Raw genomic sequence first — 17,001 nt, 5'->3', positions numbered from 1 at the left:
GAGACAACACCTCCTGCTCTGACCTTGGCTTGGACTAAAGAGCTCCCTGCAGCATGAGGGCTACAGGTGCCTTAGTGCTTCTCAGCCTGCTGCTGCTCTCTTTCTTCTCAGGTAAGTGATCTTTTCCCTAGCCTAGAAAAGAAAAACAAACACCAAAACCTCTCCTGACAACAAATTCTGGAGAGTCTTGATTACCAGTTGACAGGCTTGAAGATAAAGCTGAGCAAGTAGAAAATATCTGCAGGACTTGCTCACTCGTATGACATATTTCCACTCCTTGTGTGCCTCTGCAGTGGATAATGTACTGGAGGTGTCACTGGGAGACAGAGTGAGAAAATTCTGAGCATTTCTTCGGCAAATATACCAGAGCAGAATGTAATTATGAATTTTTGGTACAAATGTTCACTGGAGAGTTTTGCTGAACCAGTTAGAGAAGAAACTCGCTCACCTCCATGTCATCTGCTCTTGTTTTGATCCTAAGCATCTTGGTATTTGGTGTTTTCCTTGGAGATGTGGAGACGTAATTAGATGAAAGTTTCAGCTTTCGTTGATGTTGCAGAGAAAAGCTTGAAAATTAAATTCAAATGTCCTCAAGGAGTCAGAATAAAGAGGGCAAATTAAAAGGATCCAGCAACTATTTATCTGGAGATTTACACATCTCTGTGATGATATGGGGAAGCTGAGTGGTGATTTTTGAATCTATATATCATGTCAGTGTTACCACTTGCTTGAGTCCAGCTGACCTAGCTCTGCAAGTTGTGTGGCAAGAGTTATTGAAGAATATGTGGGACAAGAATTATTTATACTTGTTTTTCTATTAATAATTTGAATAAAGAAGTCACTTGAGAAAATGGCAAACTGCATGGAGAAGAGGTGAATTGCTTTGTACATATTATTCATTATGAAATATTCATCTGTCTCTAATTGAGTCTTAATTGGGACTGGGTTCCATCAGAAGGCTGATGCTTCCTTCCAAGGCCGGGCAGAGTAGCAGCAAACCCTGTGATCTCCTGAAAAATAAACAGATGTCAAGAGGCATCATCACAAATTCTTCTGTAGCTGCATGTAATATTTATAAAAACATATTTAATGAGCTGTTTTGTAAATAATATGCAGATAGCCACACCAGTGCCTTCAGCATTAAGGCAGCCTAGCCAAACCCAAGGACAGGGCAAATGTGCCAGCACCAGGAAAAAACACCAAAGGACAACAGAAATAGGAAAAGAAGTAGGAGGGGTTGATGGATGAGGGTTGAGCTGACTGAGGGTTGGGTGGGATTTCCACTGGGGAGGGATGAGTGTAGGACAAGGTGCTTCCACTCCTGCCCAGAGCCACCTGAGCAGCACCACAGCAGGCAGAGACCCCACTCACCAAATCTAGCCTCACCAAATGCTGGGTGTTTGCCCCACTCTGCTGTGACCCAGATGCTGCAGATCTGCCTTCAACCCACCCTGCAGTGTCAGGCTCCCCTTAGGGACACGACAGGGTCGCCCCGTTTCACAGCTCTGACTCAACCCACACTCCTGCCTGCTGGCTTGGCCAGAAGAGACATCAAGAGCATGGACTGATTAGCTCCCAGCCCAGAGCCTGTGGTTACAGAGGGGAGTTTTGTGCTGCTTCTGACCGGTGCTGCCTGTTCTGCCCTCTGTCACCCCATGACGTCTCTCTGTATCTCACCCAGGCTGAGCCTGTCCTGGGAGGGTGTCTGGGCTGGACTGAGCATGGCTCAAACCCAACCACGGGATTTCCTTCTCCATGGTCCCTCCTGTCAGCAGCAGCAGCCACTTGCATTGTCCAGAGGTGCAGGAGCCTCAAAGCCACCATGGGTTTAAAATCTCCAGGAGCACAGCTCCACACCTGATGTGGCAGCTCGCACTCCCAGGAGTGGCTGCCTTCCAGGAGGCTGGGCTGTGTGTCTGAGCTGTAGCTAGCAGCTGAATGAATGATTACATGGCATTTTAGTCACATTTTTCAAAATAGGAAAATACCAAAAAGCAATTCAGATAATGTGTTTCCTGCCCCTTCTTCCCCTGTGAGGGATGACGGAGTAGGAGAAACCTGGAGCATGTTTCACTAGAGTTTGCATAAAATTGTTTGTGAATTTATCTCAGACTTTATCAGAAAGTAATGCTGACGTGTAAAATCTGTCTGGTTTTTATTTGCTTTTTTTTTTTCTTTCAGTACCAGATGTAGCAGGTCAAGAGATTGAAGAGGTTAGTGCTGCTGTTTCTGCTTGCTGAATCTGCATTTAGTAGAACCATGGAATCATTACTGTTGGAAAAGACCTCCAAGATCATCGAATCCAACCTTTGGCTGATCACCACTTTGTCAACTAAAGCATAGCACTGAGTGCTACATCCAGTCATGGCGTTTCCCCTTGGAGGAATGTTTTTATAACCAAAAACTTGGTGCTGGGTAAAGAGTTTTTAATGTCTGCTGGGAGCAGGTGGGTCCTTCCAAGGATTCCCAATGCTGGGGAGTTCACTGCTACCTGGGGGATGTTGTGTGCCCACGTTAGCAGGTAGAGCAGGGAAATAAATGGTTGATTTAGCAAATGTTTATGTGCTGCACCACTTTTGACTTGCCTTCACTATCCAACCTTCTCAAGAAGCAAACAGATTATTGAGTGTTCTATTCTCCCAAATTTAGTTAATCCCTAGGATTTGTAGAGAGACAAAATACCTGAACATTTCCTAGGCATATTTTTTAATTCCCCAGGGAATTTCCCTATGGTTTCCACTCCTTCCTGTGGGAAAGCAGGAGCTCAGCAAGCACCAAACTGAGCTCAGGGTTTTGCAAGACACTGAAGTCATGCAGGGAGGTAACTCAGCTCCAAGTGCATGACAGAGCATCAGTGCTGACTCCTCTCCTGCATGCCTAGGCTAATCTGCTCCTGTTGTTGGGAGATCAAGACTTCTCCCAGATGACTACAATTTCCCTCCTCAAACACGGGGCCAAAATTCTCCTGAAATGCTGCTTCTGCTCATTTCCAAGAGGGTTTTTTCTGTCAGAAAAGAGGCAGTGTCTGCACTTGTCAGAAAAAGCATTACATTAATGACCTTGGGTCCAATTTGGAAAGTGAAACAAAGAGTATGGGAGTCCTGAAAGGGTTGTTTTTTATTATTCTTTGTGCAGATTTGCAGAGAGTTTGTAAACAGAAGCGTGTACTGCACGAGGGAGTCCAACCCTCACTGTGGCACGGATGGAGTCACCTATGGGAACAAGTGTGCCTTCTGCAAGGCAGTGCTGTAAGTGACACTGGGGGCACTGAATTAGCAGGGTTTGCCTTCGTTTCCATGGACCCAGTGGTGCCTTTATGGAGGGGAAGCCCTGTATCCAGGCTGCTCCTCTTGTATGGACCAGGGTCTGAACCATACCAAGAGGAATGTTTCCTCCTTGGAGCAGAGCTGTGTGGCTATGAGTTAATTTTAATTCATTTCTGGGCGTTGCAGGCTGCTGGTTGCCAGGCTGAGAGGCAGCACAGGGCCTGGGAAGCAAATGCATCCTGCCTGTACCTTCAGCACACACTAAATTGATGCACAATTCCCACTATGTGCCACAGGCTGCAGCTCTCACTGCCCACACTCCTGGGTACTGAGAAGTGCCTGGAGGAATGTGGGAGCTGAGCCATGCCAAGTTATTCCTGAAAAGTCTGAATGAACTCTGTGGAACAAGACACAAGATCTTAGAGGAAGAACATGATGTCTCTCCTTCTCCTGAGCTCTGTCACCTTTTAAAGGAGATGCAATAGGAGCCATCTCTGATGGATGGGATGGGCTTGCAAAATGTTTTTGCTTTAGCAATCCTTACATTTAGTGTTCAGGCAAGGCTGCCTTATCCTAGGGCAAATCAAAGAAGAATGAGGAGAGGAGAAAATGGTTGTGTGTTCCTTGTGAGAGCCGTGAGTGGCTCCTTGTGAGGTACCAGGGACATACACTGGCATGAGTCAGGCCTGTTGGGATGGATGAACTCTGTCCCACACTCTGTTATTTGATGCTTGGTCTAAGTCTCTCTCCCTCCTTTTACAGGAGAAGTGGAGGGAACATAAGATTGAAGCACCTGGGGAAATGCTGAGTCCTCCCTGGAGCGAGCAGAGGAGCTGAGCTGCAGCAGCCCGTCCTCCCTCTGCCCAATAAAATAAAACTCAGCACCACTCCTTGGCTGGATTCCTTTTTCCATTAGACCCAGAACAAGGCTTTGATCCAGCCGTGCTGGAGCCTGATGTGTGGCTTTGCTCTGCTCTTGCATCACTCTCCTCCCGGGAAGAAAGGCGATTCCCTGGGCTGTGCCCTCCCCTACCAGCCACAGCTCCTCTGCCCCATCCTGCCTGGCAAACTGGCACAGCCAAAAACTGCTCCTGCTGCTGGGCTCCTGCCCATCCCAGGGGTGGGTGACAACAGGAGCCTTGGTTCCCTTCCCAGCCTCCATAGCCCTGCTCCTTCTCTCTCGGGGTTATTGTGGGAGGGTGATGGGAGAGCTGATGAGCAGCGTGACTGCATATGCCTCATCTCCTTTGGAAAGCACAGACAAGCAAGCTGAGGCTAGGGAATATTGCTCCATTTAAGCCTGCACCCAGAAGATGGCAGGTGGAGGCTGGTTTTAGGCAGAAGCTGCTCGGCTCTTCTTCCCAAATCGATCTTTTTCCTTCTTTCCTCTTAGAGAACACTTTGTCTTGAAAACTGTGAACTCACCAACATTACTTTGCTGCTGCCAAGTGGCTTCTCATGCTAATAAAATTATATTTAGAAGAGCGCCAGATTGTATAAATTGTCAATAATTTAAAAAAAAATATTCCCTGGAGCAGAAGAGCTGTGGGCCTACTCTCCCCTTCTCCAGGATAAATTCTCTCTGAATCATACACAGACCTTAATTTTCTAGGCACACGTTTGCATTTATTTACAATTTTTAATACACATAGGCTCCATTCCTTTCTTCACTTTTCACACTGCTGCCCTCTCTCTTCTTCATTCTGGCTGACAAATCCCTCTTTGTGCAAACACGAGAAAAGTAATTTTACTTTACTCCTCTTTCACTGTGCAAAACTCTCACAGGGAAATACTTGTGGCATCCTCTTGTTAAAACATTGGCAGTAGATCAATGGGACAGCAGCTCCTTTATATTAAACCCTTGACTTTCAAAGGGAGCTTCAGATTTCTCATGAGCCTCAGGGGTCAACATCTTTTGCAAGCACCTAAATGCTGAGCACCTAAACCTCTGGACCTTGTTTGGACAGAGTTTGCCTCTCATGCCACAATCCCAGCTTTGAACTCAACTGGGGCACAATGCCTAAAAAGAGAGGCCTCAGCACACCTAATACCAGCTTCTCCTCTGGTAATCCACATAACCCAATTCTGGCAAATCCTTTGACATTTGGTAATTTCCCAGGCAGGCAGCCAGAGCTGCACAGCAAAGTTTTGTGTTGGAGCTGCTTTGGAGCTTCTCTCGGACCAGCTGCCTTTGATCCTGGAGTTTTCCCCATCCCAGCCTACTGGATTCTTGCAAAATCTGCCACCTCTTTTGGAAGCAGACCAAACCTCTCTGTGGCCCAGTTGTGCAGCCTGGGCCCTGGTTTGGTTTTCAATTCAGATGTTGTGTTACTAAACTTGACAACACATCCAGAGCATGGGCAGGATTGAGGGGAGCAAGAGGCACAAGTGGTCATGAAAAACACATTGGGAAAGTGCCTTTCCTTATCAATCCTCCAGCCTGGAGCAGGATAACCTCCATGACTTCTCCTAACAGAGTTATCCTGTGATGCTCCTTACATCCTGGCACTGGACCAGCACCACGTTCAGAGGACAGGAGCAAAAAGACCCATTTTTAAGATAGAAAATGACATTTTAATGAGAGAAGGGAAATAGAGAATCTTTTAGCCTGAGATGGCTCTCAGTGACTCCAAAATTCTCACAGCTTATTGCCATATCTAATTCTTTTATATCTGGAGGCTGAGATAACAAGGACAGATCACAAAGGCAAGGAAAGGAATTGCAGAAGTTGACTGTTTAATAACCACCATGTACTTCATTTTTTCAGAGAAACTAGCAAATAAAGCACCTCCATACCTCACAGATCCAACAACATCTCCTCCACCTGTGCCAGGGAAGTGGAGAGTGGGAGTAATCTGCTTTGAGGAAATTACTTCCCTAACCTGAGGACACTTCCCAAAATTTTATCCCCAGGAGAGGCAGAGCTCCAGCAAAAGCCACTTTTGTTGTGATCCATCCTTGCAGCTGAGCAGGCACATGGCTCCAGTTTACTGGGATGGAAGGGATGCTTTGCTGGTGCCAGGCATGCTCACTCTTGGTTTTGGAAAGCTGGATTCACCTTCCCAGTGGGGCTGGTGGATCCCTGGGACAGGGCAGCAGTGGCCACAGGATCTCCATCCTGAGCTCCCACCTGTGCCTGCTGCCTCCCCCAGAAACACACACCAAAACAGAAATCAAAACTTCAGCCACTGCTTTTTCCTTGGTTTTCTTCCTACACCTTTTAAGTTGTGTTGAGTTTGGGTTGTTTTGTTGAGTTGGGTTTTTTTTTGTTGGTTTTTTTTTGACAGCTTTGGAAGGTGAGTGAGTCATGATAGATTTGAGATCTCTCTTGGATAACATGAGCATCTTCACAGCTCTTTCTCTCCCTGGGGAGGAAGGGGCAGAAGCTGAGCTGGAATTCCCTTGCAGTGGAATGAGGGGCAGGTTCTCCCCACATCTCACCAGTTAAAATACAGTCTCTCACCAGTTAAAATGCAATCAGAATGAAATCTGTGCATGGCTCACTGCAAGGAAGGCACTGCTCACAGCTGAGCACCCTGCTGTGACCAGGCCATGCCCATGGCAAAGGGAGGGATGTTATTTCCCTCTCACCACTCTGCTGGTGATGCAGCTGATCCTTCATTGTGTCCAGGCTCTTGGCCCATTTAACTTGTGAGTTCAACTGCTTCCTCCTCCTCGCCCAGCACAGGCACGTGTCACTGTCACAACTCACTTGAATCCTTTGTCCTACTTTTTTCCCTTGACATTCACAGCCTTTGACAAGGCTTTTCAAGCTGCCATGGGATGATCCAAGGGTGGTGGTGCTGACTGCAGGGAGGAAGCTCCAGGCTTGGTTATCATTCCGGTTCACCCTCTTTTCCCAAAGAGAAGCAGGCTGGATCAGCTGGGAAGGGACTTTGGTCCAACCTCCTGCTCATGGCAGGGTTAGTGCTGAGATCTTATCAGGTCTTATCAATTTAATACTGGGAGCCCACAAAGCTGGATGTGCAATCCCCTTTGGCTGTCACTGTGGTGAAGATTTTTTCCTTATGTATCCAAATTCAACATCTTTTCTTTCAACTGTCTCATCTCCAAACCAGGAACCACCATGAGGAGTTTGAATCCACCTGCTCAGGAGTCTGTTTTTTAACTGGTCATTGCATTTACATCCCCTGGAATCTTTTTCTCACCAGGCTCCCTCTGCCTCCCCTCACCAAGGAAATGCTCCAGCCCCCGCCACTCAGGGTGGTTTTTCACTTTAGTTTTCCAATGCCTTCCTCATTTTGGGAGCAGGACCCAAAACTGATAGTGGAGGGGATTCTGAGCTATGGGGACAGGGAGAAGGATAGCTCAGGGAGCAGGTGGGAGAGCTGGGAGTGTTTCAGGGCACTGAAAAGATGTGGATGGTGACATTTGCAGGGAGCAGCAGGAGGATGTCAGAGTGCATTGGGCTCTTTATGGATAAAGGAACAGCTGAGCCTGCCCTGGGGTGAAAGGGCTGCCAGATGTTGGGAATCAGCCAACAGTTCCCTCCATCCCTATCACAGCTGAAGGGTTTAAATAAGAGCCCAGGGGAGGGATTTGTCTGTTTTCATGGACTACAGAGCAAAGAGAAGGTGAGGAGTTTGCTTAGTGGTGTGAGTGTTTTGGGAGCTGGTGGGGGTTTTGTGGGTTTGTTGCTTGCTTTTGTGGGTGGGTTGTTTGTGGTTTTTCCCCTGAAATAAACAGTGTAGTTTGGGAGTTTCTCACAGGAGCAGCTGCAGTAATTGTGTGTGGTGTAGGTGTTCTGTAAGGCAGCTCTAAGAACACTGGGGAAGGCTTCAAAAACATGAAAGACAAGGATTACCCCAATCCAGAAAGGAAGAATAGGGGAGGAATAAGATTTACCCTATAGAAATGCTGGCATCACAGGAAGAGCTGCTTGTCTCAAACCTCCAAATGAGGTGGTGCTTCAAGGCACCTCTTTGGCTTTGTCCCTCTTGGGGCAGTGAGGGAAAAGGACTTCAAGAAGAAGGTCAGTTCCCCAGAATTCTGGAGACAGCAGGGCTTTGGCAGAGCTTCCACCAGGAGTTGAAGGATAAGGTCAAAACTGAGCTTCTGCAGGGGCAGAGGGATGCCCTTCACCCTTTGAAGCTAAAACTGCTCAGTTAACTGTGAGTGAACAGAAATGCTGCTATCATGGCAGGGGCTGGCTCTGACACTTCTGGCCTTCACAAGGAACATTGTACCTTCTTCTAGCAGGGTGATTTTGGGGAGTCACCTGTGATAAGCCATCACTGCCTGGGAGAGAGGGAAACACATCCTCCCTTTCTAGACATGCCCTGAGTCCTGATGCACAGTTACACCAGGCCAGGGGGGGCTCTGGTTTAGCCTGATTGTGGTGATGACCCATGAGAAGGGAGCCAGGAGAGCTGCAGAAGGTCACCTGTGCCTTCCCTGCTGGAACCCTGAAGCCTGGGAGTTCTGAACTTTCTGTGCTTTCTCACACTGACCTTCAAAAGAGCAATGCTTGTGACCTGAGGCCTTGGAGAAGGATTCCAAATGTGAGTGATGGAGTTAGAATCATTAGTGTGTAGTTACAATAGAAGTGTGTGATTTCACATGGTGAAGGGTTTTGAATTTGAGGTTTTAGAATCTAGTAATGAGTATGGGACAAGATGGAGGTTCTTGGGTGTTGTCTCTTCTTCTTGTTCCTTCTTCTTCATGGTTTCAGGTAATTTTTGGTTGGATAGGAAATACTGCAGTGCAGGTCATGGAATTTTGGTTATTGATTCAAAAGTATAAATAATATAGATGGATAGTTAACCTTTAAAAGACTTTGTAACTACCTAGATTCACCTCAATTTTCTCACTTCTGGCTTGATAGCTAGAAGTGCTGAAGAACTCTGTACTTTAGATAAGATTTAATAAACAACCAAAAAGAAAACCCTATTTTGATCTGTCAATCCTGACTCTGAGTGAAGGCAGAAGGTGAAAGACTTTGAAGTGCTCCAAGAGTTCCCCTGTCCCTGCAGGATGTGCTGTTCCTGGGCATTGGGCTCCCTCTGGTGACTGCCAGGAGCTGGGAATGGGCTCTGGTCCTGCTGGAGAGGAACCCAAAATCCTCGATTTGTGCCCACCTTTGGGGGAAGATCAGCCCTGTGAAAATGAACAAAATGCAATTTTAGTGGTTGAAGGCTCTGCTCGGGCAGGATCCCCCCCTCCCACCAAGCTCAGGCACAGGGCACAGTCTCCAAAGGGGAAAAGCAATGACTTTCTTGGTTTGAGAGAACTCAGTCCCCTCTCTTCCCACAGGCATGGCTCACCTTGCTGCAGGCTCTGGAGGAAGAAATTTGGGGACAGAAAACTGCAGCTGGGGTGAGTTGGACTTTGTACCTCTGTGATTTGGGGGATTTTTTTGATTACTCTGCCAGGTGCAAATACTGAGATTTAGCATCAGTGCTGGAACTCTGAGCATGGCACATTTGCTGCACTTTTCACTGAACCCTCCTGAGGCTTGGGCTCTGCCTCTGTGCAGGATTTCCCCCCAGAGAAAACAGGCACAGGAGTGCCTGCTCCTGGGTCCAGCAGCTGTGGGACAGCACAGCCACAGCATCTGTGTGCCCCCTGCACCCCAGCAGGTCTCAGAGCACCTTCAGCTGCCCAGGGTGTGCTGCTGTTTGCTGTCCTGTCTCAGTGCCATTTCCAGGTCCTGCCAATCCCTTGGAATGGTCCAGGCTGGGGTGGGCAGGGTGCAGTACTGCTGATGGACACTGGATGCTGCCACAGACTGGGTGCTTCTGTTGTGTCTCTTCTGGCACCAGCCAGGCTGTGATCTGTGAAATGGTTTTGCCTTTTTTTTTTTTTTCTTTTTCCTCATAAACCCGCAGCTTCTGGACAGTGATTAGGTGAGACCTAAGCTTCCTAAAATATTTATATATTTGTTTATTAATTTACACAGTGTAAGCTCTTCTAATTTGAGGTCAAATTCCTACTCAGTGGCAGAAAACTTGTTTGAAAAATCAGCATGGTGTTGTATGGGAGAGGGCCAACAGCTCCAGTGGACTAAACCTCAGGCTCTGTTTTGTTTGCAACCCTGATCAGAGACCTGGGACACGTCCTGCAAATGTTGCTCTGGTAGCTCCTAGAGTCTGGCAGATGTCAGATATTAAGACAGCTCTGTGATCCTCCTTGCCAAGCTCAGACAACAGCCCTAATTTCTGCTGGTTAGCCCTAATTTCTGCTTTCCCAGGGCTCTTCTCCTCCAGCTACTCCAGTTGTGCACTCAGCTTTGACCAATCAAACCTCATCTCCCCTCAAAAGCAGCTCTGTGCTTTTGGGACAGGAGGGAGGATAAAGTGTAATCAGAGATGAGTTTTAACCCCTGCCCTTAGCAAATGGATAGTCCTTGGCTGGTGGTGCTTTGTGAGAATGAAGTGAAAAGCACTTGAGATTCCTGGCTGTGCCATGGCTTTGTTGCTTCGTGGGTGCTGGCAAGGTGATGGAAATATGAGAGCCACACTTTCCTTGTGGAGATTTGTGTTTAAAATCAGACAATGTGCAGTTTAGGGGCTGGTATGGGGTAAATGGGAGGATGTCTGGGGTAAAGGAGCAGCCCCATGGTCAAGCTGTGCCAGCAAGCAGGAAAACTGAGTTCTTGGGGCAGTGGAAGCTCTTTATGCCTCAGGGGCACTGCTGACCCCAAAGGGGCTTCCTGAGTTCCCTGTTTTGGGTTGGCCAAGGTGAGGGCACTCAGCACTGAGCCTGGGAATCAAAACAAGCAAAAACTTTCCTTGAGATCAGCCTGAGTGGCTCTGCAGCTGAGGCTTTTCTCCAGCAGCAGGTGATCCCTGACACAGGGTGGGGGTGGAAGCAGAGATGCTGCCTGTGGGTGTTGCAGATTCCCCTCCAGCCTTGCCCTGCTGCTTTTGGGGCAGATCTTTGCTGCCTTGAGAAAATCCTGTTGTGCCCGTGTTTCATTGTGACCCAGGAATAGGGGAGCAGCACTGATCCAGGGCTGAGGAGTGCTTTGGGTGAGCACACCTGCTGCCAGGTCCTGGCAGGGCTGCAGAGGGTTTGGCAGGGGCTGCAGGAGCCCCCTGCCCGTCTGTCCCTGCCAGGTGAGTTCAGGTCACTCCTGCTGTCTCCTGCCCCTGTAAAGCTGCTGCAATCCAGCTGTCCCCTCCTAATTGATTCTGGCAGCAGCTTGAGCTGAAAAGCTCCTGTCTGGTTTCCTTCCAGACTTTAGAACAGTGCTTGTCCCATTCTTGTCCCCAGGCTTCTGCTCACCCTTCTGGAAAGGCAATGCAGGAGGGGGGTGTAGAATTCACCTGGTTCTTGTGGAAGATGGACCAGTGCTGGAAACTCTGCCCTCAAGTCTCCATTTGCCCTCCTTTCTGCCTGAATAGTCTGACAACTTAGTAATTGTTGTTACTGGCTTGATTCAAGTTTCTCTGGAGAAAATACTGTGACTTTCTTTCCTTCCCCACTTTCTGGAATTGTGCCCTGTACTTGACTGAGTCAGTGGGTCTGTAATTATCTGTGGTGCCTACATTTCCATTAAGGGGTTTCATATGTTAATCTCAAAAGATTTAATGCTCATTTTGGGGTTTTCATCTTGCTGGCTGCCCATAACCTCTTAGTGTGAGGTGCTGGGCTAACTGCAGGGCCAGCAGAGATGCAGGCAGGAATTTCTCCCTAATTCACCCTTATCCCTGATCCCAGCACCCAGCTGAGGGTCCTGGACCAGCAGGGAGCTGTGGAGCTCCCAACACACCTTTCCAAGCATCAGAGGGCAATGAACATCTCTGCATCAGTGATCTAAGTTTAAATAGACACCTATTTTGTAGCATCTCTCAGTTTAAAATGAGGCAAACTATCATAAACTTGGCCAGGGGTTGCTGGGCTGAGTGAAAGACAAGCTATGAACTCATCAGTGACAACACTGTCATCTCAACTCCATAAAGCTGAATGTTATGTGATTTAATGGTTGCTGAACTATATCTACCTAAATTTTTTGGAAGTGGAAATGCACACACAAAACACAATATTTCGATTATGTTTAAAGAAGTCAGAAATTTCAATTATTTGCCTTTCTTCCAATGGCAGCTACTCTCTAAATCCAAACCAAAGAAGCTTATCAGCTTCTGAATGTGTTTATCTCAACTAATTTACTATTTGTGGGAATGGGGGTATTGCCTAGGTGTAATCACAAACCCTCTGTATCTGAAGCTCAGAATTTCCTTCAAGTGTTAGACACAAATAATTTTGGTTTTAATTTAGTACCATTTGTTATAGAAAAAGATTTTGCAGCATACCTGTTCTGTCTAGTCACATCTGTAAGGGATTAATCAAATTAAAAAAAATCCCACATCACTTTATCATTTTCATCTCTGAGGCAGTTTAATACACTTAACTTTTCCAAAAATGTGCTCATTTTGGTCCTGATTCAAGAAATATCCATCATTAGGACAGCAGAGGGACCCAGAAGTGCATCAGTTGCAGTTTAAGTGTCTGCTTGAAATTCTGCTCGTGTTTCCCCACTAAACTGATGCAGCTTTCACTGCTCACAAATGTCACACACACCCCTGTATGTCATGAAATGTGAACTGAATATAGAAAACTGGATAAAAAATCATAAGTTTTGCAAAATACAATTCTAGAACCACCTCATTTTGCCCTGGGAACCAGGATGTCTTAGAAAGTTTTACTAGAATTTGTAAAATTTACAATATTCTTACTGTGCCATTTGTTTTTTGAGTATGACCCAAACTGGGGGGAGGAAAGCCTGAAAACTTTAACCTGAGGGATGAAGTTGGGAGGTCACCAGAGGAGCTCTTGGCTTGAAGCTGCTCAATCATGTCCAAAACTCCTCCAGCCCCTGAGCCATTCCCATGCCACAGCCATGGAGCAGGAGCCCACTGGGCCAGTGAAACAGAGATGGAAAGATACAACACACCCACACCAAGAAACTTTTAAGAAGTGGGGGGGAAAAAAAAAATCATAGAGCATTGAAAACAACAAAGCTGGGAAGGTTTTTACCCACAGTTTTACTGTAAGAACATGCTCAGAAGCAGAACTGCTGAACGAGCTCAGCACTGACACCCATTTTTTTTTATTCATCTGTGAACACTTTCCTCCAATGTGAAACAATTTAAACAAGTTTACTGACCAGCCTGTGAGCCATCATTCATGCCCAGCTGTCTGGCCCTGCACTCTGTGCTCCAGAAGGAGCGTGACAGATCCAACTCAAAATCCAGGGGCTGATCTTGCAGCAACTAGGACAGGCTGGAGATGAAAAGCCCAATCTGATGTGAAGGTTGAGAGAATTTGCAGTGAATTGTGACTTCTTTGATGCCCTGGTCCTGAGTTTGACTTGCTTTCCTCTCAAGAGCAGTACAAACCATAAAGAAAAGGTTCCCACTGTTAAATATCAAATGCTTTAACTAATTTTACTAATTTAGTACTAAAAATCTGATGCAATCTTAGAATTTCAAAACAGCAAGGTCAAAGTCTCCTAGGGTGTTTGAGGGGGAGGAGGGGACACCACTCAGCAGCAGTGGCCATGCAGGCTCTGCTCCAGGTCACCCAGTCCCCTTCCACACAGGAGCTGCAGCCAAACCTGGCCCCTGCTGTGATAAATGAAAAAAGCTGCTCTTTTCTGATGCATAAACACCTTGACAAATGGTGGGGTATGAGCAGAGTGAGTGTGCAATTCCAACTAGGCAGTTTTAAAGAAGAAAAGGGGGAAAGAAAAAAAAAGAAACACAACAAAAACTTTCAAGGAGTGTTAATGATGCACTTTTTACTGTGCCCAGCACCCCAGCTTAGTGCTCTGAGCATTATGCAATTTGAGAACAAGCTCCCTTTGACTTGTACCCATTCTTAACAGAAAATGAATTGGTGGGAAAACCATTTGCCAGGAGAGACACAGAAATTAATGGCATGGCATTGTATGTGACTGTGTGTGGCAAGGACACAGGCCAAGCTCTGCACGGACTCCTGAGAGCTAAATGAGCATCCAAGTGCTCAAAGCAGCATCAAAGGATCTCCAGAGAGGAGCAAACTTCCTAAATAAGCATAAATAATGAAGCTCAGGGCTGTATGAGAAAGCTTATCAGTATATAAATAGTTCATTTTGAAGTTCTCTGTTATAAAAACCAGCAGAAAAGGGCTGATGCAGGAATGAGGTTGAAGCTTAGTGTGATTATCAGTGGTCTAAAGGATAATGGGGGATGATAGAGATTGGCTGGGAAAAACAGGTCTAAAGTGCTGTGGTGCAGCAGATAAACCAAGAGAGTCAAACTTGGCACTGTGAGCCCTCAGAGCTGGTTTTCAGCATTTTTAGGAAAACCTGACCAGAGCTGTTCACCTGCCATCAGGTTCTTGTTGCATCTTTGGGGCTGCTTGTACCTAAACCTTGTCCTTGCTGGTGCAGAGCCCATTCAAAGCCCAGATGTCAGCAATACTCCCTGGTAACAAGATATTGCCAATATTGCTCACACAATAAACTTGTAATGCCTGAAGATGGCCTTTGTCTTCTCCAGGACAGAGCAGGGTTTTTATCATCTACTCCTGCTGTTCTCCTCCTCACCATTTTCTTCTCACGGAATTTTTTCTCTGTGAATCCCCCTCAGCTAAAGCACTTCATCAGGCACCCTTCACTGTGAGCAGGAATTGCTAATATCCACTGGTACCTGCCACAACTGCTGTGGTGACAACAGTGAAATGTCCAAGGATTCTGCCTCTTCATCCAGCATTTCTTGTTTTAAGCAGCTTTAATGAATGAGGAAAACTGTGCACTTCTCTTTACCCTCTGAAATACTGTTTTAACCTGACCTTTGTCTTACTGGGAGCAAGTATTCAGCACTTCTCACATCAGTCTTAAATACATCCTGAACAGACAGAGTGGAAAATTGTCTTAAACCCTTTGGCATCCACTTGCTGTCAGTTGAATGTCAAGTCAGGAATAAAAATTGGCAACTAGCTGTAGATTTCACAGTCATGCAGCAGGATTTGTGGGGCTGAATTTGCAGTTCAGTTCCTGGCTTCACTTGTCACTCCATGTACCTCCAGTGATGAGCATTCATCCCAGAGAGAGGCATTGGAGTTGTCAGATATCCAGGGCTTACTGAAATAACTTCATTTTGAAATGGACTGTCTCTTCTGGTCTGAATAATCAGACAGAACAACATACAAAATGTTTGACGTGTACTGGGAGCCTGAGACAGTCTCTGACACATGAAAATATTTGGAATGGTTCAGACTTCATTTAATGCTTCTCCAGCATTCTGCAGAATGGTGAATTATGAGCTCTGTAATTAAGCTGTACACTCCCCCTCTTTAATTATACTTTAATAGTGTTGCTTTTAATAGAGATAGTGAAAGCCATTAATCAAATACTTCTCAGGCACCTCAATATAATCTAAAAGGAAAGTAAATGTTAGCAGGGGATAAACCTTTAAACTTTGCTGTCCATAGTTATTCTCCAGGCTTAATGACATTTTGGAAATAAAGTAGGTCAAAACTGCCTTTCCTATCGGAGCAATAAAAAATCAGCACAGGTGTTTTCCTCTGCATTTATGAGCAATAAACACATTGTTGTGGGGATAGGGAGAAAACCACCCATTTATTTATCCTTGCAGTAACTGTGGTGGTTTGGCCCAGTCCCACTGTAGGTACAGCCCAGAGCTGCCCTGTGTGACCCACTCCCACCTTCCTCAGCACCTCCAATTCTTTTCTTGCAGGCTATTAGGCTTTCCTAATCCCTTTAGTGCTATTTCCTTTAGCTTCTCCCTGTGGACTTTTCTATGAAGGTGCTGAACTCTTTTCTGAACCTGCTGATGCCACCTCCCTCCACAACCAACCATGACAACAAAATCCAGATTTCTTCCTGCTGCTTTCACCGTTTATATCCCACTCTCCCATCAGTGACCCCTGATTCTTTTAGTCATTTGAACATCAGGCTTGTGCTTGCCTTACCCACATCTTCATGATTTTAAAAATCTCAGCCAAGTAAATCCCAGCAGCATTTTTAGAAGATAACCAAATCAAACTGCAAGACAGGTCTTCAAATAGAAAATGCAGTAAGGGAAATGATATTAGTCATAAAAGACATAACTAGTAAGCAACAGCTCTGTGATGCCACCACACTGAGATCACACTCACATGTTCCAGCTCAGCTTATAAAATATTTGAAAGAGGAGTGCACATCTCCTTCAGATCAGTGAAAACTCTCAAATTCTGTGACAAAACCACCTTGTCACTGAAATAAAATAAAGACTGATTTTTTAAAATTTCCTTGTGTGAAGCAAAAGAAATGAGTATTGCTCATTCACTGTAACCTTCTGTTTGTAGGCCAACTTTGAGGAAAAAAATACAGGCACATGTTTCAATACATTCCCTTGGTTTGGTTTTCTCTCTCTGCCCAGCACAAACTCCACAGCTGATATAACTGCAATGCTTTGCCTTCTTTCCACTGTTCAAAGTCAGAGGAATTCCAGTGCACATACAGCAGTCCTACATTCCATGATCTCTGCTGCTGCAGCCTTTCCAGGGAAGGATCACTGCTGTAAGCTCAGGGACTCTCCCTGTGCTGTCTGTACAGGGGTCAGGCAGCTCCTTGATCAGAAATCAGCTCCAGGAGACAAAACTGCAGATCTTCACCCTCCATATTTACCTAAAGCACCACTTTTGTGCATCAGGTTTTTGGTTTGCTCGTTTCAAAGGCAGCTTGGGCTGGCACTAAAGCACACAGAGCCCTGCACAAAGACCTGGA

General features: G+C 46.2%; 1 protein-coding gene across 1 annotated transcript; it reads left to right on the top strand.

Moving 5' to 3' along the window:
• LOC306808854 (serine protease inhibitor Kazal-type 6-like) lies at positions 1-4,080 on the top strand. The gene is made up of 4 exons (XM_079319876.1): positions 1-111; positions 2,182-2,213; positions 3,136-3,248; positions 4,029-4,080. Exons 1-4 carry the CDS (start codon positions 54-56, stop codon positions 4,072-4,074), a joined length of 249 nt encoding a protein of 82 aa, XP_079176002.1. The 5' UTR covers positions 1-53; the 3' UTR covers positions 4,075-4,080.
• Positions 4,081-17,001: the final 12,921 nt, after the last annotated feature.

The sequence above is a fragment of the Erithacus rubecula genome, assembly GCF_903797595.1.
Source record: "Erithacus rubecula genome assembly, chromosome: 16".
In the NCBI taxonomy this organism is placed as follows: domain Eukaryota; kingdom Metazoa; phylum Chordata; class Aves; order Passeriformes; family Muscicapidae; genus Erithacus; species Erithacus rubecula.
The sequence above is the reverse complement of the archived record's forward strand: the minus strand, read 5'-3'. Positions and strand labels throughout refer to the sequence as shown.